The following is a 20,015-nucleotide window of genomic DNA, read 5'->3' on the forward strand; positions in this document are numbered from 1 at the left end:
TAGTCATTCCCAGCTGAATATCAGGTCCCACCCGCCTCTCACAGCATCTTCCCTATCTGTATCGCTCCCACTGCCCTGTAGTCCTTTACTCTCACTTTCCTCATCCACGAATCTTTCATCCTCGCTCAAATTAATGGGGAAATCGTCGCTTTCTCGGTCCGAATGGCTCTCGCTGCTGGTGGCCATGATTGTAAACAATGTGCGGATGTGATGAGCTCCACATTCTGTGACGTCACGCGCATATCGTGCTACTTCCGGTACAGGCAAGGCTTTTTTATCAGCGACCAAAAGTTGCGAACTTTATCGTCGATGTTCTCTACTAAATCCTTTCAGCAAAAATATGGCAATATCGCGAAATGATCAAGTATGACACATAGAATGGACCTGCTATCCCCGTTTAAATAAGAAAATCGCATTTCAGTAGGCCTTTGAAGACCATTTGTAATCATTATTCATTTCATTGTTATTAATAATGACGATTATAAATATTACTTCCACAAAGAGGTACAGTATATGTAATCGTCGGGTTCTGTTTGTTAATTAAAAAACATAGCCAAATTAGTTTTGGGCAGATTTTGATGAAACATTCAGAAATGGGAACAAGTGATTAGATTTGGGGGTGATACTGATATCTGTCTGTATTTTTTTTTTTCAAGAATTTGTCACTTTTGGGAGGTAAGGCAATGTTTATCAAATAATATAAGGCACACTGCTGATGAGCGGGTCTATTAAGGTCTATTTTCATACAAAAGGCGCACCGGATTATAAAGTGCATTAAAGGGGTCATATTATGATTTTTTTCCTACATTTAAAACACTTATTTGTGGTCCACATAACTTTGGTCAAAATATTGCACAGATAATTTCTGACCGTCTCCTCAGGGTGCGCCGTTTTGTGGGCGGTCTTATTTACGTGGCTCCACTTTGATTGCGACTTCTCCCCGTCATCTTTGTTGTACCCGTAGTTTTTAGCACTTCCATAGCGAGGCAACTGAGATACAAGTTAGAAGTGTACGCTACTTTATATTAGAAATGGCAACAGCGGAGGATGAATGCCCCACAACAAGAGGCTCGAGAAAAAGAAGGAGCTTATTGACTACGGCGTGGACACTCGCACATTTTAGGAACTTATGCAGATCCCAAATACACATCAGCAGGTACCAATAGGTAAGAAAAGTTGGTTTTGCAAACATTGCGAAACAAAACGCCAGATAATGTGTCTCCCAATAGGTTTCATTTTGGGGTCCTTATAAACACCATGATAATACCCATATGTCGAAGCACAGTACGTCTGACTACGGTAGCTGTAATGTGCCGAAAATTCATTAAGCGATGCGGCTTCGTAGTTTGCCAAAGTCTTACTAAAACAATTTGACAGATTTTTGAGCGCAGTGTCTAATGTTCTATATTCTCAATGGAACATCAAAGATTTGGGCTGGCTTGCTAGTGTCCTTCATTGAACAGGTCAACCTGCATTTCACACAGATCTCCTGTGTGTGACTGTCATCTACTGGTCACACTTATCATCACACCATGTGATGATAAAATAAATTTGCTTAGAGGTAGGGCTGGGCGATATACTCGATATTCGCGGGTTTGTCTCTGTGCGATATAGAAAATGACTATATCGTGATATTCGAGTACCGTATTTTTCGGAGTATAAGTCACACCTGCCAAAAATGCATAATAAAAAAGGAAAAAAACATATAAGTCGCACTGGAGCCCGGCCAAACTATGAAAAAAACTGCGACTTATAGTCCAAAAAATACGGTATATGTTCTCACGCAGTTGCTTTTAGCTGCGGGCATTACACGACAGGCCTTTCTCACTCTTTCCTGTCTCTCCTTCTCACAGAGACTTAAAACAAGCGCACCTTCTTACATACGTCACGTGTGCAACGTCACACGCCCTCCCCGAGCAGAGAGGTAGCTACATGGGTAACATTAGCTGTGATGCTAACGGTGCGTTGCGAGTGGTAATACGAGAGACAGAAGGTTCGAATCTGGTAACAAATGAAGGAAGAATTAATTCCCAAGAAAAACAGCACGGGGTCCATCGTCTGGGGGTGGTTTGGCTTCAAGCGGGAATATGTTGAACAATTATGCGGCAAAAGCGTTGCTACAAAAAGTAGCAGCACTACTAATGTAGCATACCGTATTTTCCGCACTATTAGCCTAACCTAAAAACCACAAATTTACTCAAAAGCTGACAGTGCGGCTTATAACCCGGTGCGCTTTATATATGGATTAATATTAAGATTCATTTTCATAAAGTTTAGGTCTCGCAACTACGGTAAACAGCCGCCATCTTTTTTCCCCGTAGAAGAGGAAGTGCTTCTTCTTCTACGCAAGCAACCGCCAAGGTAAGCACCCGCCCCCATAGAAGAGGAAGCGCTTCTTCTTCTACTGTAAGCAACCACCCGCCCCCGTAGAAGAAGAAGAAGCGCGCGGATATTACGTTTCATTTCCTTTGTGTGTTTACATCTGTAAAGACCACAACATGGCTCCTACTAAGCGACAGGTTTCCGGTTCATGAAAAGACGCAATCTCTCCATCCGCACATGGACTACTATTTCACAGCAACTGCCTAAAGACTTTCAAGAAAAGCTGGCTACTTTCCGTGCATATTGTAAAAACAAGATAGCTGAAAAAAAGATCCGGCCAGAGAACATTATCAACATGGACGAGGTTCCACTGACTTTTGATATTCCTGTGAACCGCACTGTGGATACAACGGGAGCACGTACGGTGAATATTCGCACCACAGGGAATGAGAAGTCATCCTTCACTGTGGTTCTAGCTTGCCATGCTAATGGCCAGAAACTTCCACCCATGGTGATATTCAAAAGGAAGACCTTGCCAAAAGAGACCTTTCCAGCCGGTGTCATCATAAAAGCTAACTCGAAGGGATGGATGGATGAAGAAAAGATGAGCGAGTGGTTAAGGTAAGTTTACGCGAAGAGGAAGGGTGGCTTTTTTCACGCAGCTCCGTCCATGTTGATATACGACTCCATGCGCGCCCACATCACGCTGGTTTTTAATATATTATTAAAGTTTGACTGACCTATCTGACTGTTTTTTTGACATTCCTTTAGCGCAGTTAGATGCGGCTTATAACACGGGGCGTCTTATAGGTGGACAAAGTTTTGAAATATGCCGTTCATTGAAGGCGCGGCTTATAACCCAGGGCGGCTTATGGTGCGGAAAATACGGTAATTTGAAAAGTCACCCGCTAGAGAAAGAAGAGTGCTTGAAACGGCATGTCAACATCTCCATAATTTCCAGATCAACACCGTATGAAAAAAAAGTCAACAACAGAAGGAGATAGCATCCGCAGGAACCTACCACATAGCGAAGGACACACACTATTTGATTTCCTATTATGCAGCTCATTTTTATTTGACAGTTATTGAAATATCTTGTGCGACATAATGCACAAAAGTGCACTTTATTTGTTTTAAACTATTGTAGTAGCGTTCTGTACAAAAAGTGCACTTTAAAAGCCTACTGAAACCCACTACTACCGACCACGCAGTCTGATAGTTTATACATCAATGATGAAATCTTAACATTGCAACACATGCCAATACGGCCGGGTTAGCTTATAAAGTGCAATTTTAAATTTCCTGCGAAACTTCCGGTTGAAAACGTCTAGGTATGATGACGTATGCGCGTGACGTCGATGGTTGAAACGGAAGTATTGGGACGCCATTGTATCCAATACAAAAAGCTCAGTTTTCATCGCAAAATTCCACAGTATTCTGGACATCTGTGTTGGTGAATCTTTTGCAATTTGTTTAATGAACAATGGAGACTGCAAAGAAGAAAGCTGTAGATGCGATCGGTGTATTAGCGTCTGGCTACAGCAACACAACCAGGAGGACTTTGACTTGGATAGCAGACGCGCTATCCGACGCTAGCCGCCGACCGCATCGATGATCGGGTGAAGTCCTTCGTCGCTACGTCGTTCGCTGGAACGCAGGTGAGCTTTGGTGTTGATGAGCAGATGAGGGTTGGCGTAGGTGGAGAGCTAATGTTTTTATCATAGCTCTGTCGAGGTCCGTTGCTAAGTTAGAGTCAATGGTGTCGTTAGCAACAGCATTGTTAAGCTTCGCCAGGCTGGAAAGCATTACCGTATTTTCCGCACTATAAGGCGCACCTAAAAACCACAAATTTTCTCAAAAGCTGACAGTGCGCCTTATAACCCGGTGCGCTTTATATATGGATAAATATTAAGATTCATTTTCATAAAGTTTCGGTCTCGCAACTTCGGTAAACAGCCGCCATCTTTTTTCCCGGTAGAACAGGAAGCGCTTCTTCTTCTACGCAAGCAACCGCCAAGGTAAGCACCCGCCCCCATAGAACAGGAAGCGCTTCTTCTTCTACTGTAAGCAACCACCCGCCCGCGTATAAGAAGAAAAAGCGCGCGGATATCACCGTACGTTTCATTTCCTTTGTGTGTTTACATCTGTAAAGACCACAAAATGGCTCCTACTAAGCGACAGGTATCCGGTTCATGAAAAGACGCAATCTCTCCATCCGCACACGGATTACTATTTCACAGCAACTGATATTCCTGTGAACCGCACTGTGGATACAACGGGAGCACGTACGGTGACTATTCGCACCACAGGGAATGAGAAGTCATCCTTCACTGTGGTTCTAGCTTGCCATGCTAATGGCCAGAAACTTCCACCCATGGTGATATTCAAAAGGAAGACCTTGCCAAAAGAGACCTTTCCAGCCGGCGTCATCATAAAAGCTAACTCGAAGGGATGGATGAATGAAGAAAAGATGAGCGAGTGGTTAAGGTAAGTTTACGCGAAGAGGCCGGGTGGCTTTTTTCACGCAGCTCCGTCCATGTTGATATACGACTCCATGCGCGCCCACATCACGCTGGTTTTTAATATATTATTAAAGTTTGACTGACCTATCTGACTGTTTTTTTGACATTCCTTTAGCGCAGTTAGATGCGGCTTACAACACGGGGCGGCTTATAGGTGGACAAAGTTTTGAAATATGCCGTTCATTGAAGGCGCGGCTTATAACCCAGGGCGCCTTATGGTGCGGAAAATACGGTAAATCCTTTCAGCAAAAATATGGCAATATCGCGAAATGATTAAGTATGACACATAGAATGGATCTGCTATACCCGTTTAAATAAAAAAAAAACATTTCAGTAGGCCTTTAAGTGTTGTTTTGATATGTCATCTTAGTGACATCATGCTCAAAAGTGCACTAATGGCTTGTTTTAAAATGCCTCTGACAATCTTGCACTTTCTGTTCTGGAAATGACAGGAATAAATACAGTTTTGCTAAATTGACTTAGTGTGTGCATGAAAGTTTAAAATGAGCATATATTAATGCAGTATGAAGAAAAATGTTTTAATGTAGACACATAGAATCATCATACTGCTGTGATTATATGCATCAAGTGTTCATTCAAGGCTAAGGCAAAATATCGCGACATGGCCCAAAAATATTGAGATATTAATAAAAGGCCATATCGCCCAGCCCTACTTAGAGGTCAGTAGGCACAACCCGATTTAATACGTACATTAGGTGCACCGGGTTATAAAGCAGACTGCCGATTTTTGAGAAAATGAAAGGATTTTCAGTGTGCCTTATCGTCCAAAAATATGGTATCTCAAAGTAGCTGCTCGTGCAAACATGTGTGCTCACTTCTCTCTACTGAAGTGTTGACAGGGGAGGCAGCAGTCAGGCAGAGTTACTTACAGATCCATCGGATGCGCTTGCTCCTACTTTATCCCCAGTGGCGTTCCAGCACACCTCAAAGATCCCGCCTGTCCCTCGGTAGCTGTGGACTAAAGCACCAGTCTGACAAACACACACACACACGTTAGTCGTGATATCACCTGCATTGTTTTCTGTGTGAGAGAGAGAGAAGACAGACCTGGGTGTTCCAGATGTGCACACACTTGTCGAAAGAGCCGCTGGCTAGGTGTCTGCCATCAGGGCTGAAGGCCACACTGTACACAGGCTCCTGGTGGCGGGTCAATGTGTGGATGCACACGCCACGCTCCACGTCCCACAGACGCACTGTTGAGTCGAACGACGCACTGGGAACAGGGAGGCGCATTAAAAATGAACCAGTAAGCATTACACAATGGACATACAATATTGTAAAGCGATATTAGACTATTATTTGAGCCATAGTGACCTTTTTACACATACATTTTAAAGCACAAGCAAAAAGGCAGCAAACAATATGACATCAAAACACAATATGAGCCATACATTTGGCTGGTTGGATGTACTGCCAAATTCTCTGAAACGCCTTTGGAGATGGCTTATGGTAAAGAGATGAACATTGAATTCACGGGCAACAGCTCTGGTGGACATTCTTGCAGTCACCGTGCCAACTGCACGCTCCTTCAAAACTTGCAACATCTGTGGCACCGTGCCGTGTGATAAAACTGCACATTTCAGAGTGCATTTTTATTGTGGGCAGCCTAAGGCTGTTTAATCAGCATCTTGATATGCCACACCTGCGAGGTGGGATCAATTGTCTTGGCAAAGAAGAAATGCTCACTAACATCTTACCATGAATTGATTTACGTGGACCCCGACTTAAACAAGTTGAAAAACTTATCCGGGTGTTACCATTTAGTGGTCAATTGTACGGAATATGTACTGTACTGTGCAATTTACTAATAAAAGTTTCAATCAATCAAAAAAAAAATATATATATATTTACCATTTTTGAGAAGAATATGTCTTATGTGTATATTGTCAAAGTTTAAGATCTTTTGAGTTATACTCATGAAAAATGGGGGCAAAAAATGGTAAATGGGTTATACTGGTATAGCGCTTTTCTACCTTCAAGGTACTCAAAGCGCTTTGACACTATTTCCACATTCACACACAGATGGCGGGAGCTGCCATGCAAGGCCCTAACCACGACCAATCAGGAGCAAGGGTGAAGTGTCTTGCTCAAGGACACAACGGACGTGACGAGGTTGGTAGAAGCTGGGGATCGAACCAGGAACCCTCGGGTTGCTGGCAAGGCCACTCTCCCAACCGCGACACGCCGCCCCCAAACAAAAGTGTTGCGTTTATATTTTTGTTCAGTGTATATAAATGGGTTGTACTTGTATAGCGCTTTTCTACCTTCAAGGTACTCAAAGCGCTTTGACACTACTTCCACATTTACCCATTCACACACACATTCACACACTGATGGCGGGAGCTACCATGCAAGGCCCTAACCACGACCAATCAGGAGCAAGGGTGAAGTGTCTTGCTCAGGACACAATGGACATGACGACGTTGGTACTAGGTGGGGATGGAACCAGGGACCCTCGGGTCGCGCACGGCCATTCTTCCACTGCGCCACGCCGTCCCTACTCCTGTTACAAGCAGCCAAACTTGCAACGTGACCCTCAATAAAAACAAGTTTACCAACCCAGGTCTTGTGGGATTCAGGATTGCCATAATATACTGTATTTAACTTAAACTACTTCAGGTGCGTGGGTTGCAATTACACTAAACTATGACATTACAGGGGAACTGCACTTTTTGGGGGGAATTTTGCCTATCATTCACAATAATTAGGTAACATTATATTTATGCATTCTAATCAAAAGCCCTCTTACAATGGAGCCTAATAGTCTATTCTGCCTAAAAAATACCCTTAAAAACACCCAAACACCTCCATTAAGGTTTTATATGCATTATGTAAGCAGTAAGTGGCCCGAGTGTGTGAATGTTAGTTTGAATGCTTGTCTGTCTATCTGTGTTAGCCCTACAATAAGGTGGCGACTTGTCTAAGGTGTAAGCGCCCAAGGTGTAGCTGGTATAAGCTCCAACCCCAAAAGGGACAAGCAGTTGGATGGAAATTAATTTTTTGTTCCTTATTACAAATGCTACATTTTTAAAAATTGCAATTAATGAATGTGTATTCAGTGAGACAAAAAGAAAAGTAATCATGAGGTGCCCAAAGATGCAGGTCTCACCTGGCCAGCATGAGGTTGGCATTGGGGTTGTTGGTCCCAGGTCCAGTGGGGCTCCATTTGATGGTGTAGATTTCTTTACTGTGGGCCTGAAGGTCGTGGACACACATGTCCTGTTTCATACTCCATATCTACAAAGGAGGTCACATGGTGGACTAGTCAGTTAAAGCCAAGCACACAGCTTTGCAAAGGACTACATGTCAATGGGTTGACCTTTAGTGTCATGTCATCGGAACAGGAGGCCAGCAAGCTGCCAGTGGGGTCCCACTTGATAGCGTTGACCTCATTCTAAAGCAAGTCACAGGTTTGGGGGGGGGGAAAACAAAAACATTTAAAATGAAATTTAATATACTGAACACAATAGTACAAATAAAGTATACAGATATTTTTAAAGTTCCTTTAAAATGTTTTTATTCAGGCAACCTTTAAAGCATGGGTGTCAAACTCTGGCCCGCGGGCCAAATTTGGCGTGTACCGTATTTTCCGCACCATAAGCCGCCCTGGGTTATAAACCGCGCCTTCAATGAACGGCATATTTCAAAACTTTGTCCACCTATAAGCCGCCCCGTGTTATAAGCCGCATCTAACTGCGCTAAAGGGAATGTCAAAAAAACAGTCAGATAGGTCAGTCAAACTTTAATAATATATTAAAAACCAGCGTGATGTGGGCGCGCATGGAGTCGTATATCAACATGGACGGAGCTGCGTGAAAAAAGCCACCCGGCCTCATCGCGTAAACTTCCCTTAACCACTCGCTCACCTTTTCTTCATCCATCCATCCCTTCGAGTTAGCTTTTATGATGACGCCGGCTGGAAAGGTCTCTTTTGGCAAGGTCTTCCTTTTGAATATCACCATGGGTGGAAGTTTCTGGCCATTAGCATGGCAAGCTAGAACCACAGTGAAGGATGACTTCTCATTCCCTGTGGTGCGAATATTCACCGTACGTGCTCCCGTTGTATCCACAGTGCGGTTCACAGGAATATCAAAAGTCAGTGGAACCTCGTCCATGTTGATAATGTTCTCTGGCCGGATCTTTTTTTCAGCTATCTTGTTTTTACAATATGCACGGAAAGTAGCCAGCTTTTCTTGAAAGTCTTTAGGCAGTTGCTGTGAAATAGTAGTCCGTGTGCGGATGGAGAGATTGCGTCTTTTCATGAACCGGAAACCTGTCGCTTAGTAGGAGCCATTTTGTGGTCTTTACAGATGTAAACACACAAAGGAAATGAAACGTAATATCCGCGCGCTTCTTCTTCTTCTACGGGGGCGGGTGGTTGCTTACAGTAGAAGAATAAGCGCTTCCTCTTCTATGGGGGCGGGTGCTTACCTTGGCGGTTGCTTGCCGTAGAAGAAGAAGCGCTTCCTCTTCTACGGGGAAAAAAGATGGCGGCTGTTTACCGTAGTTGCGAGACCTAAACTTTATGAAAATGAATCTTAATATTAATCCATATATAAAGCGCACCGGGTTATAAGCCCACACTGTCAGCTTTTGAGTAAATTTGTGGTTTTTAGGTGCGGCTAATAGTGCGGAAAATACGGTAATTTCACTTGGCCCTTGAGGCGATATCAAATTAACACTAGAGCTGGCCCGCCGATTATGTTCAGCGGTGGTGCCGCGGTTGCACCGCATTCACAGCTAATTCTCATACTTGCCAACCCTCCTGGGAGACTCTCAAATTTCAGTACCCCTCCCAAAAATCGTCACGTCCGCTTTTCACCCAGTCCAGCGAATGCTGGCCCAGTCACATATGTGCGGCTTCAGCACGCACACACGTGAATGCATCGCATACTTGGCCAACAGCGATACAGGCTACACTGACGGTGCTCGTATAAATAACTTTAACACTGTTAGAAATATGCGGCACACTGTGAATCCACACCAAACAAGAATGACAAACACATTTTGGGAGAACATCCGCACCGTAACACAACATAAACACAACAAAACAAATACCCAGAATCCCATGCAGCCCTAACTCTTCCGGGCTGCAATATAAACCCCCGCTACCACCAAACCCCGCCCGCCTCAACCGACGCACGGAGGGGGGGGGGGTGTATATTGCAGCCCGGAAGAGTTAGGGCTGCATGGGATTCTGGGTATTTGGGGGGGGGGGGGGGGGTTGTAGGCCAAGTATGCATTGCATTTACGTGTGGTGCGTACTGAATCGCACACATTTTGTGATCGGGCCGGCACGTTGTTAGAATGGATGAAAAGCAGACGTGACGATAGCTCGTGGAGGACGATAAACGCAGTGCCTTTAAAGCACGCCCCCAAGACTGTGGTCCGAGTGGACGAGATATAATGACTGATGAACAACTTCGTTCGATAATGAAGGTTGCCTCAGCTCAAAGCCTGAGCCCCGACATTAATGAACTAGCATCCAAGAAAAGATGGCAGGTATCTGGCTTGGGCACATCAGATTAGATCAGTGTGTTGCAAACTGAGCAGTTTAAAGGCCTGAATGGTTGGTTTATTCATTGTTATTTTATTTTCTAATTTATTAGCCCATGGAAAAGGTTAATGTTGATATTTACCTCAAAAGACTGCAAATAGAAAAGAGGCATTCAATTTTTATTTAAATTGTATTTGATATGCCATTGATATGTTTTAATTATTATTATTTGAAACTGGATTTTGCATGTCCCTATAAAGTTATATAAGCCTTGCTTGTTCAATATTCAATGCAAAACTTGTTTGGGTCCCGATTAAAAGGTTAATTTGTTCAACCTTGGCCCGCGGCTTTGTTCAGTTTTACATTTTGGCCCACTCTGTATTTGAGTTTGACACCCCTGCTTTAAAGCATCTCAATAATACAATTCATAACCAAAAGAAAACGCGCCTTCAATGAATATTTCAACAAAATAATAATCTCACACTCACCTTCCTTTTATATTAAGGAATTAAAAAAGTCAACACATTTTTCCAATGTTAATTGATAATAGTAATGGTATATGAATTATATATGAAACTACTATGTGAAATAGATAAAAAATCCACTCTGCCTAACGTATAATCTGATGACGGGGCAGCATGTCCGCAATGTGGACGTACTTTAATATATCCGAGATATACCCGCAGACAGCGAACTTCAAAATTTAAGATGACATTGTTGGCTTTTAAAGAGAGAAAGGCTCCCAGCATTGGACGCAAGTGTGACGTCAGGCCCTCTGCAGCTCACTTTTCGTGGCAGACATGGAGCGGGAGAAGTTAAGAGTCTCTAGTGAAGTGAAGTGAATTATATTTATATAGCGCTTTTTCTCTAGTGACTCAAAGTGCTTTACAAAGTGAAACCCAATATCTAAGTTACATTTAAACCAGTGTGGGTGGCACTGGGAGCAGGTGGGTAAAGTGTCTTGCCCAAGGACACAACGGCAGTCACTAGGATGGCTGAAGCGGGAATCGAACCTGGAACCCTCAAGTTGCTGGCACGGCCACTCTACCAACTGAGCTATACCGCCCCTCTAAACATGAGTACAGTCTAAAATAACACCAGAAATAGATTCTTAATTTGTTGGCAGTCGTTTTATTATAAAAAGAGAGTGACTAAAAGGATTGGAGAAACCCCTAGAAAAAATAATAATAAACAGAAGTAAATTGTACAATAAGCAGCAACAATTGAAAAGTAGAGCAAAACAATATTATGTAAGAAAAAATGTATGTTAATATTATAATGAACAGATTAGTTTTAAATGTATGCATACATTTCTTTGCCTTTTTAAAGAATTCAATATTTATTTGAGATGTGCAGCAACCATGAGTGCCTTGAAAGGTGCCTTACAACAGTGTTTAGTGTGCCGTGAGATACAGTCTGGTGTGCCGTGGGAGATGAGCTAATTTCACCTATTTGGTTTAAAAAAATGTTTTGCAAACCAGTAATTACAGTCTGCAAATGATGTGTTGTTGTTGAGTGTCGCTGCTGTCTAGAGCGCGGCAGAGTAACCGTGTAATACTCTTCCATATCAGTAGGTGGCAGCCGGTAGCTAATTGCTTTGTAGATGTCGGAAACAGCGGGAGGCAGAGTGCAGGTAAAAAGGTGTCTAATGCTTAAACCAAAAATAAACAAAAGGTGAGTGCCCCTAAGAAAAGGCATTGAAGCTTAGGGAAGGCTATGCAGAACAAAACTAAAACTGAACTGGCTACACAGTAAACAAAAACAGAATGCTGGACGACCGCAAAGACTTACTATGGAGCAAAGACGGTGCCCACAATGTACATCCGAACATGACATGACAAGGATCAAAACAACTGAAATATTATTGATTGCTAAAACAAAGTAGATGCGGGAAATATCGCTCAAAAGGAAGTCATGAAACTGCTACAGGAAAATAAAACAAGAGAAAAAGCCACCAAAATAGGAGCGCAAGACAAGAACTAAAACACAACACAGGAAAAAAGCAAAAAACTCCAAATAAGTCACGGCGTGATGTGACAGGTGTACTTTGAGACAAGAGCTATATTGATGCATGCTTGGTTATACTTTAAAGTCATATCCAACAATTGCAACAACAACTTTTTTATTGTCAACCGAGTTTCGTTTTTTTTAAATGATTTCTGCTGGTGGTGTGCCACCGCATTTTTTCAACGCAAAAAATGTGCCTTGGCTCTAAAAAGGTTGAAAAACACTGCCTTACAAAATAAATGTATTCTTATTAAATATATGTATCATAGCAAATAATGTGATGACATCATATCAACCACACAACCACCGCCAAAAGAATCTTGGCAATCGAGGGGAAACCCTAAATTCTATTATTATTTATATGCCAAATAATATATTGTGAAATATATCGTTATCACAGAAGGCTGAAATATCTACCGCATTATAGATTTTAGGTCATATCGCCCATCCCTACAAGAAATGTACATTTTTTGTATTTCTCCTAAGCGTACACATATTGCAGCGTGTAACTTGTATGGTATACATTAGAGATGCGCGGTTTGCGGACACAACCGCGGAGTCTGTGGATTATCCGCGGGTCGGGCGGTTGAAATAAAAAAAAATTAGATTTTATCCGCGGGTCGGGCGGTTGAAATTAAAAAAAATTAGATTTTAAATAGATTCAGGCGGGTGGCAGTTAAACCAATTCGGAAATATATATACATAGTTAAATGTTGTTACCCACATACGAAAAACGAGCAGGCACCTGCAGCACGCCACAACAGAAGAAGAAAAAAAAAAAAAGAGATGGCAACGCCGGCAGCAAACGTGGTACGCGACAAACTAAAAAAGGGAATACTAAAGACCAGGGGAAAAAAAGGCCAGAAAAGTTCAGCGTGGACTCGTTTTTATGAGATTGTAAATCAGGATGATAGTAATGCTGGTTACGTGATTTGCAAGAGCTGCGACGCTGTTTATGTCTACGACAGTCACAAAACCGGGACATCTAACATGGTGCATCACATTTGTGCAAAACCCCGAACCTCCACAAACACCCTGAGCATGAGCAGTTTCGTCCGCCGTGATCCCAGAAGAGTGCCACAGGATGTTAAAACAAGATAGAACGCAGCCCACGTCCAAAGCAGGTGCTGCAGGATGGCACAGGCGCGCTTGGAGGTGCGCTCAGCGCGGCTCCCAGATGATTGCGCACTGGTGTGCGTCTGGGCCGTGACAGCGTGGCACGCATTGAATGTCTCTGCTGAATTGGATCAGTCTCCTTTCTTTAACAGGCAAAAGCTTTATAACCTCACTAATGCCTTGCATCGTCTATATTAGATATATAACAACGGGCGGATGGCGGGCGGGTGCGGTTTTGATTAAATGTTAGTTCGGGTGGATGGCGGATGGTTGACGACTTTTGTGATGCGGTTGCGGATTAAATAATTGCCTATCCGCGCATCTCTAGTATACATACAATTATACGGTATCGTTTTCGCTGAAAATCCCAAAGCCAGACCTCATAATAGTTTTGATTGGATCTCCAAATCACAGCCACCCCCTACCTCATAAACAGCTAAAATAGCTGTGATTGGATATCTTCCGAACTTGTCGAAACTAAACATGATACATTATATAGTTTTTGGCGACACATTTGTTTCGACTGGCTGTCTCGTTCTTTCGTCAGGGGAAAAAAAGTTGTTGACAAAATGTATTGGCTAACGAAATTAACACTCGTTTCCCCGTGCCTTCACTTACTGTATGTCCCTGGAACGTTTTGACAGGACGGTCCTGACCCAGTTTACACACGTGGATGCACATGTCTGTGCTGCAGGAGGCAAACGTGTTGTTACTTTGCCAGTCCACGTCCAAAGCAGGTGCTGCAGGGTGGCACAGGGTAAACATGGAACAAATATTCTATTATCAACATTTTATGACAAGGAAACTGTCTTAATGGCTTTATGACGGATGCATGAAATGCCCAAACGTTTGTCACTCACCTGAGTGGAAAGGAAACTGCTGCTTTGCCTCTCCCGTGTGGGCGTCCCAAATAATCGTTGTCTGAGTTAGAGACAAATTGTATTGTCATTATTAAATTTTCCTCCCTCGACAAATCACTACATTTATTTATACATTACTTTTTTGTTACGTTAATGATATTAGAACATTGTGCTTGAGCATAAAAGTTAAAGTTAAAAGTTAAAGTACCAATGATTGTCACACACACACTAGGTGTGGCGAGATTATTCTCTGCATTTGACCCATCACCCTTGATCACCCCCTGGGAGGTGAGGGGAGCAGTCGGCAGCAGCGGTGGCCGCGCCCGGGAATCATTTTGGTGATTTAACCCCCAATTCCAACCCTTGATGCTGAGTGCCAAGCAGGGAGGTAATGGGTCCCATTTTTTTTATAGTCTTTGGTATGACTCGGCCGGGGTTTGAACTCACAACCTACCGATCTCAGGGCGGACACTCTAACCACTAGGCCACTGAGTAGGTCCACTAGGCCACTGAGTAGGTACAATGGCTTTATCAAATATTTTAACGCCTTTCAATTGTATATGTCACAACCAGAGCTGTCAAAATACATGTGAAATATCAAAATTATTAGAGATGTCCAATAATGGCTTTTTTGCCGATATTGTCCAACTCTTAATTACCGATATCAACCGATACAGATGTATACAGTCGTGGAATTAACACATTATTATACCTAATTTTGTTGTGATGCCCCGTTGGATGCATTTAACAAATGTAACAAGGTTTTCCAAAATAAATCAACTCAAGTTATGGAAAAAAGTGCCAACATGGCACTGCCATATTTATTATTGAAGTCACAAAGTGCATTATTTTTTTTTAACATGCCTCAAAACAGCAGCTTGGAATTTGGGACATGCTCTCCCTGAGAGAGCATGAGGAGGTTGAGGTGGGCGGGGTAGAGGGTTGCGGGGGGTGTATATTGTAGCGTCCCGGAAGAGTTAGTGCTGCAAGGGGTTTCTGGGTATTTGTTCTGTTGTGTTTATGTTGTGTTACGGTACGGATGTTCTCCCGAAATGTGTTTGTCATTCTTGTTTGGTGTGGGTTCACAGTGTGGCGCATATTTGTAACAGTGTTAAAGTTGTTTATAAGGCCACCCTCACTGTCACCTGTATTGCTGTTGACCAATATTCGTCCGATATTTTCGGACATCTCTAAAAATAACTTTTAAGTCAATTAACCCATTAAATTTAATCAAGCAAAATATGCCTCGGTATGCCAAACATTTCTCGGTGTGCAATCGCTTCATTCATTTATTCATTAATTTTGTGTGCCACTGGAAGTTGTACGGGGCCTGCCATTTTGATGACATCGCTTCCTGTACATACCATTTTGAAGAGGCGGGCCCCCCCAACGTCACATCTTCTTTACATGTTTGTGAGGAGGAGCAGACGCGGAGGTAGAGCCAATGCCACATGGATTGGCTCACAAATATGGAAGAAACAAGCCGACAATTGCAACCATGATCAAAAAAGAACGTTTACATTAGAGACGTCCGATAATGGCTTTTTCGCCGATATCCGATATTGTCCAACTCTTAAATACCGATTCCGATATCAACCGATACCGATATATACAGTCGTGGAATTAACACATTATTATGCCTAATTTTGTTGCGATGCCCCGCTGGATGCATTAAACAATGTAACAAGGTTTTACAAAATAAATCAACTCAAGTTATGGAAAAAAATGCCAACATGGCACTGCCATATTTATTATTGAAGTCACAAAGTGCATTTTTTTTTTTTAACATGCCTCAAAACAGCAGCTTGTAATTTGGACATGCTCTCCCTGAGAGAGCATGAGGAGGTTGAGGTGGGCGGGGTAGGGAGTTGCGGGGGGTGTATATTGTAGCGTCCCGGAAGAGTTAGTGCTGCAAGGGCTTCTGGGTATTTGTTCTGTTGTGTTACGGTGCGAATGTTCTCCCGGAATGTGTTTGTCATTCTTGTTTGGTGTGGGTTCACAGTGTGGCGCATATTTGTAACAGTGTTAAAGTTGTTTATACGGCCACCCTCAGTGTGACCTGTATGGCTGTTGACCAAGTATCATTCTTGTTTGGTGTGGGTTCACAGTGTGGCGCATATATTGTCTCCGCTCGGGATGGTTTCTTGCTTGCCCCACTATGGACTGGACTCTCACTATTGTGTTAAATCCACGATGGACTGGACTTTCACTAATACGTTAGATCCACTATGGACTGGACTTTCACAATATTATGTCAGACCCACTCGACATCCATTGCTTTCGGTCTCCCCTAGAAGGAAGGGTTACCCACATATGCGGTCCTCTCTAAGGTTTCTCATAGTCATTCACACCGACGTCCCACTGGGGTGAGTTTTCCTTGCCCTTATGTGGGCTCTGTACGGCGGATATGTCGTTGTGGCTTGTGCAGCCCTTTGAGACACTTGTGATTTAGGGCTATATAAATAAACATTGATTGATTGATATTTGTAACAGTGTTAAAGCTGTTTATACGGCCACCCTCAGTGTGACCTGTATGGCTGTTGACCAAGTATGCGTGCATTCACTTGTGTGTGTGAAACGCCGTAGATATTATGTGATTGGGCCGGCACGCAAAGGCAGTGCTTTTAAGGCTTATTGGCGCTCTGTCCGTGTACAGCGGCGTTTTAAAAAGTCATAAATTTTACTTTTGAAACCGATACCGATAATTTCCGATGCTACATTTTAAAGCATTTATCGGCCGATAATATCGGCAGTCCGATATTATCGGACATCTCTAGTTTACATGGTTTCTAACTTTGACAACGGGGTTAAATATCTGCGCAAAGACGGAGCGAAAGTGCACGACCAGGTGGAAAAGCTGTTGTTAGTGTGCTCAGTGGCCTAGTGGTTAGAGTGTCCGCCCTGAGATCGGTAGGTTGTGAGTTCAAACCCCGGCCGAGTCATACCAAAGACTATAAATATGGGACCCGTTACTTCCCTGCTTGGCACTCAGCATCAAGGGTTGGAATTGGGGGTTAAATCACCAAAAATGATTCCCGGGCGCGGCACCGCTGCTGCCCACTGCTCCCCTCACCTCCCAGGGGGTGATCAAGGGTGATGGGTCAAATGCCAGAGAATAATTTCGCCACACCTAGTGTGTGTGTGACAATCATTGGTACTTTAACTTTAAATCAGAAGCAGCTAGCCGGCAATAGCATTTCAGAGAGAGGGCTCGCCATTTATCTGGCGACTTGATGTCCAAAAGTGACCATGCTTGAACCCGGCACGGTAAACAATTTAAGGTAACACGTGGGTGTTTGGAAAAGTTTAAAAAGGTGAGCAGTCCTTCACAGCATCGGTGCAGCATGGCGAGCCTGTTCAGACAAAGCTGCCGCTTCGAGGACTTTTATCAGTGAAGGGGGTTTCTACTTTAGCATGTTTTTAACTGTGATAAGACCATACTTTTTTTGGGGGAAAAAATGCCTTTATAACAGCGAAGTAGAATGCAGTACCAGGACACAAGCCGATGGAGGACCGCCTCACACTGCTAATTTTTGCTAAAGCTTGTGGTGGCTGCAAGGCAACGCTATGCTTGTTTGCCACTCCCAGACTGTTCAAAAATGTTAAAAATATTCAAGGACACAAAGTAAAAGGATTATCCTTTTTTTGTTTTTTTTTATAGTGGCAAGATGTTTGGTAACATTTTGGAGAGCACCAAAGGGACTTTTGTGTGTGTGCGGACGCATTGGCAATTAAGCTGGCTGTTGTTGTTGTTGTTGTTGTGTTTGGATAAAGAAAGAGAGCCATTACCAGCTTGTTATGTTGATTTGTTACTACATAAACAATATATATACAGATTAGTGTCTTCAAAGTGTGCATTTTTAATACAAAATAGGGACACTGCAGGGAGGTATTTTTTCTTCTTTTCACCGAAGTGCTTCCATCATAAAATAGCACGTTAATCCCAAAAAAGTAACAGGCCCACATTAATGTGGATAAATATTTGTTTAAAAAAAAAAAAAAAGATTGATGTTAAATAAACACATTAAGTCTTCTTTCTTGAGTCTACTTGCTGGTGCAAAATGAATCCTGATTACAATAAATTCAAATGAATGATAATCAATTGTGATGAATTGAAATGGATCCACAACAACCCTGTGTTTAATCTTATTAAAATGTTTGACAGCACTAGTTGCAATGTAATGATATATTTGTATTAAAATAATTTGAAAGCATTGCTTACCCCTCTACAAAAAAAAACAACTTGTGTTTTTGTTCTTTTTTGGTAAATATTTCAGATATTCAAAAAAAAGAAGTGCAAAGATATCTGTTAATGAATGTTTAGAGTCAAAAAAATATATTTTAAAGTGACAAACACTAGAGGGCGGTGTTCACCAGACCAGAAAGAGTGTTAAAGTGGAAACTGCACTTATATTGGAATTTTGCTAATCTTTCATAATCCCTATGTATGACAAGAAGACATAATTGTTCTTTATGCATTCTAATTCGTATTGTATAGCTGATATGGCTAACAATGCAGCTAATGGGAGTACTCTATTGTGCCAATAAAACCCTCTAAAAAACCACCCACAATACTTCATTTACATCTCGTGACCTAAATATCAACCAAGTATTAGCCATACTGGTATTATAAGCACTAATGCAGAGGAGCTACTTTAAGCGGCGCCTTGATCACAGAGCGGGAACTAGCTTATGCAGCTAATGAAAGGTATTTCCAGATAACAAATAATGGAAGGTTGTGGCCACAAACTGAGAAGTTGGTCAACTCTGACAAACAATTTATCCCCGAAAATGTCGAGAATGGCAAGAAAAGACGCTCGGTTCTACCCCCTTTTTTCTTTGCGAGGATTATGAGTCCTTAGCCTTCCCGGTAAGGTCTATTCAGGTGTACTGGAGAGGAGGCTACGCCGGATAGTCGAACCTCGGATTCAGGAGGAACAGTGTGGTTTTCGTCCTGGTCGTGGAACTGTGGACCAGCTCTGTACTCTCGGCAGGGTCATTGAGGGTGCATGGGAGTTTGCCCAACCAGTCTACATGTGCTTTGTGGACTTGGAGAAGGCATTCGACCGTGTACCCCGGGAAGTCCTGTGGGGAGTGCTCAGAGAGTATGGGGTAACGGACTGTCTTATTGTGGCGGTTAGCTCCCTGTATGATCAGTGTCAGAGCTTGGTCCGCATTGCCGGCAGTAAGTCGGACCCATTTCCAGTGAGGGTTGGACTCCGCCAAGGCTGCCCTTTGTCACCGATTCTGTTCATAACCTTTATGGACAGAATTTCTAGGCGCAGTCAAGGCGTTGAGGGGATCTGGTTTGGTGGCTGCAGGATTAGGTCTCTGCTTTTTGCAGATGATGTGGTCGTGATGGCTTCATCTGGCCAAGGTCTTCAGCTCTCACTGGATCGGTTCGCAGCCGAGTGTGAAGCGACTGGGATGGGAATCAGCACCTCCAAGTCCGAGTCCATGGTTCTCGCCCGGAAAAGGGTGGAGTGCCATCTCCGGGTTGGGGAGGAGATCTTGCCCCAAGTGGAGGAGTTCAAGTACCTCGGAGTCTTGTTCACGAGTGAGGGAAGAGTGGATTGTGAGATCGACAGGCGGATCGGTGCGGCGTCTTCAGTAATGCGGACGCTGTATTGATCCGTTGTGGTGAAGAAGGAGCTGAGCCGGAAGGCAAAG

The 20,015-nt window shown here is 43.1% G+C and overlaps 1 protein-coding gene across 5 annotated transcripts in view; it reads right to left on the reverse strand.

Annotated features, from left to right (window-relative positions):
• Window positions 1-20,015, reverse strand: part of tbl1xr1b (TBL1X/Y related 1b) — a 112,563-nt gene that overhangs the window by 6,784 nt on the left and 85,764 nt on the right. For all 5 annotated transcript variants that reach the window (XM_061928813.1, XM_061928809.1, XM_061928811.1 and 2 more), the window contains 6 exons: window positions 14,346-14,406; window positions 14,104-14,225; window positions 8,185-8,259; window positions 7,975-8,102; window positions 5,913-6,078; window positions 5,735-5,836 (listed from right to left, as the gene is read on the reverse strand). In XM_061928813.1, coding sequence (XP_061784797.1) covers window positions 5,735-5,836; window positions 5,913-6,078; window positions 7,975-8,102; window positions 8,185-8,259; window positions 14,104-14,225; window positions 14,346-14,406 — 654 coding nt within the window. The remainder of the gene's footprint in view (window positions 1-5,734; window positions 5,837-5,912; window positions 6,079-7,974; window positions 8,103-8,184; window positions 8,260-14,103; window positions 14,226-14,345; window positions 14,407-20,015) is intronic.

This window comes from Nerophis lumbriciformis, linkage group LG33 (genome assembly GCF_033978685.3).
Source record: "Nerophis lumbriciformis linkage group LG33, RoL_Nlum_v2.1, whole genome shotgun sequence".
In the NCBI taxonomy this organism is placed as follows: Eukaryota; Metazoa; Chordata; class Actinopteri; order Syngnathiformes; family Syngnathidae; genus Nerophis; species Nerophis lumbriciformis.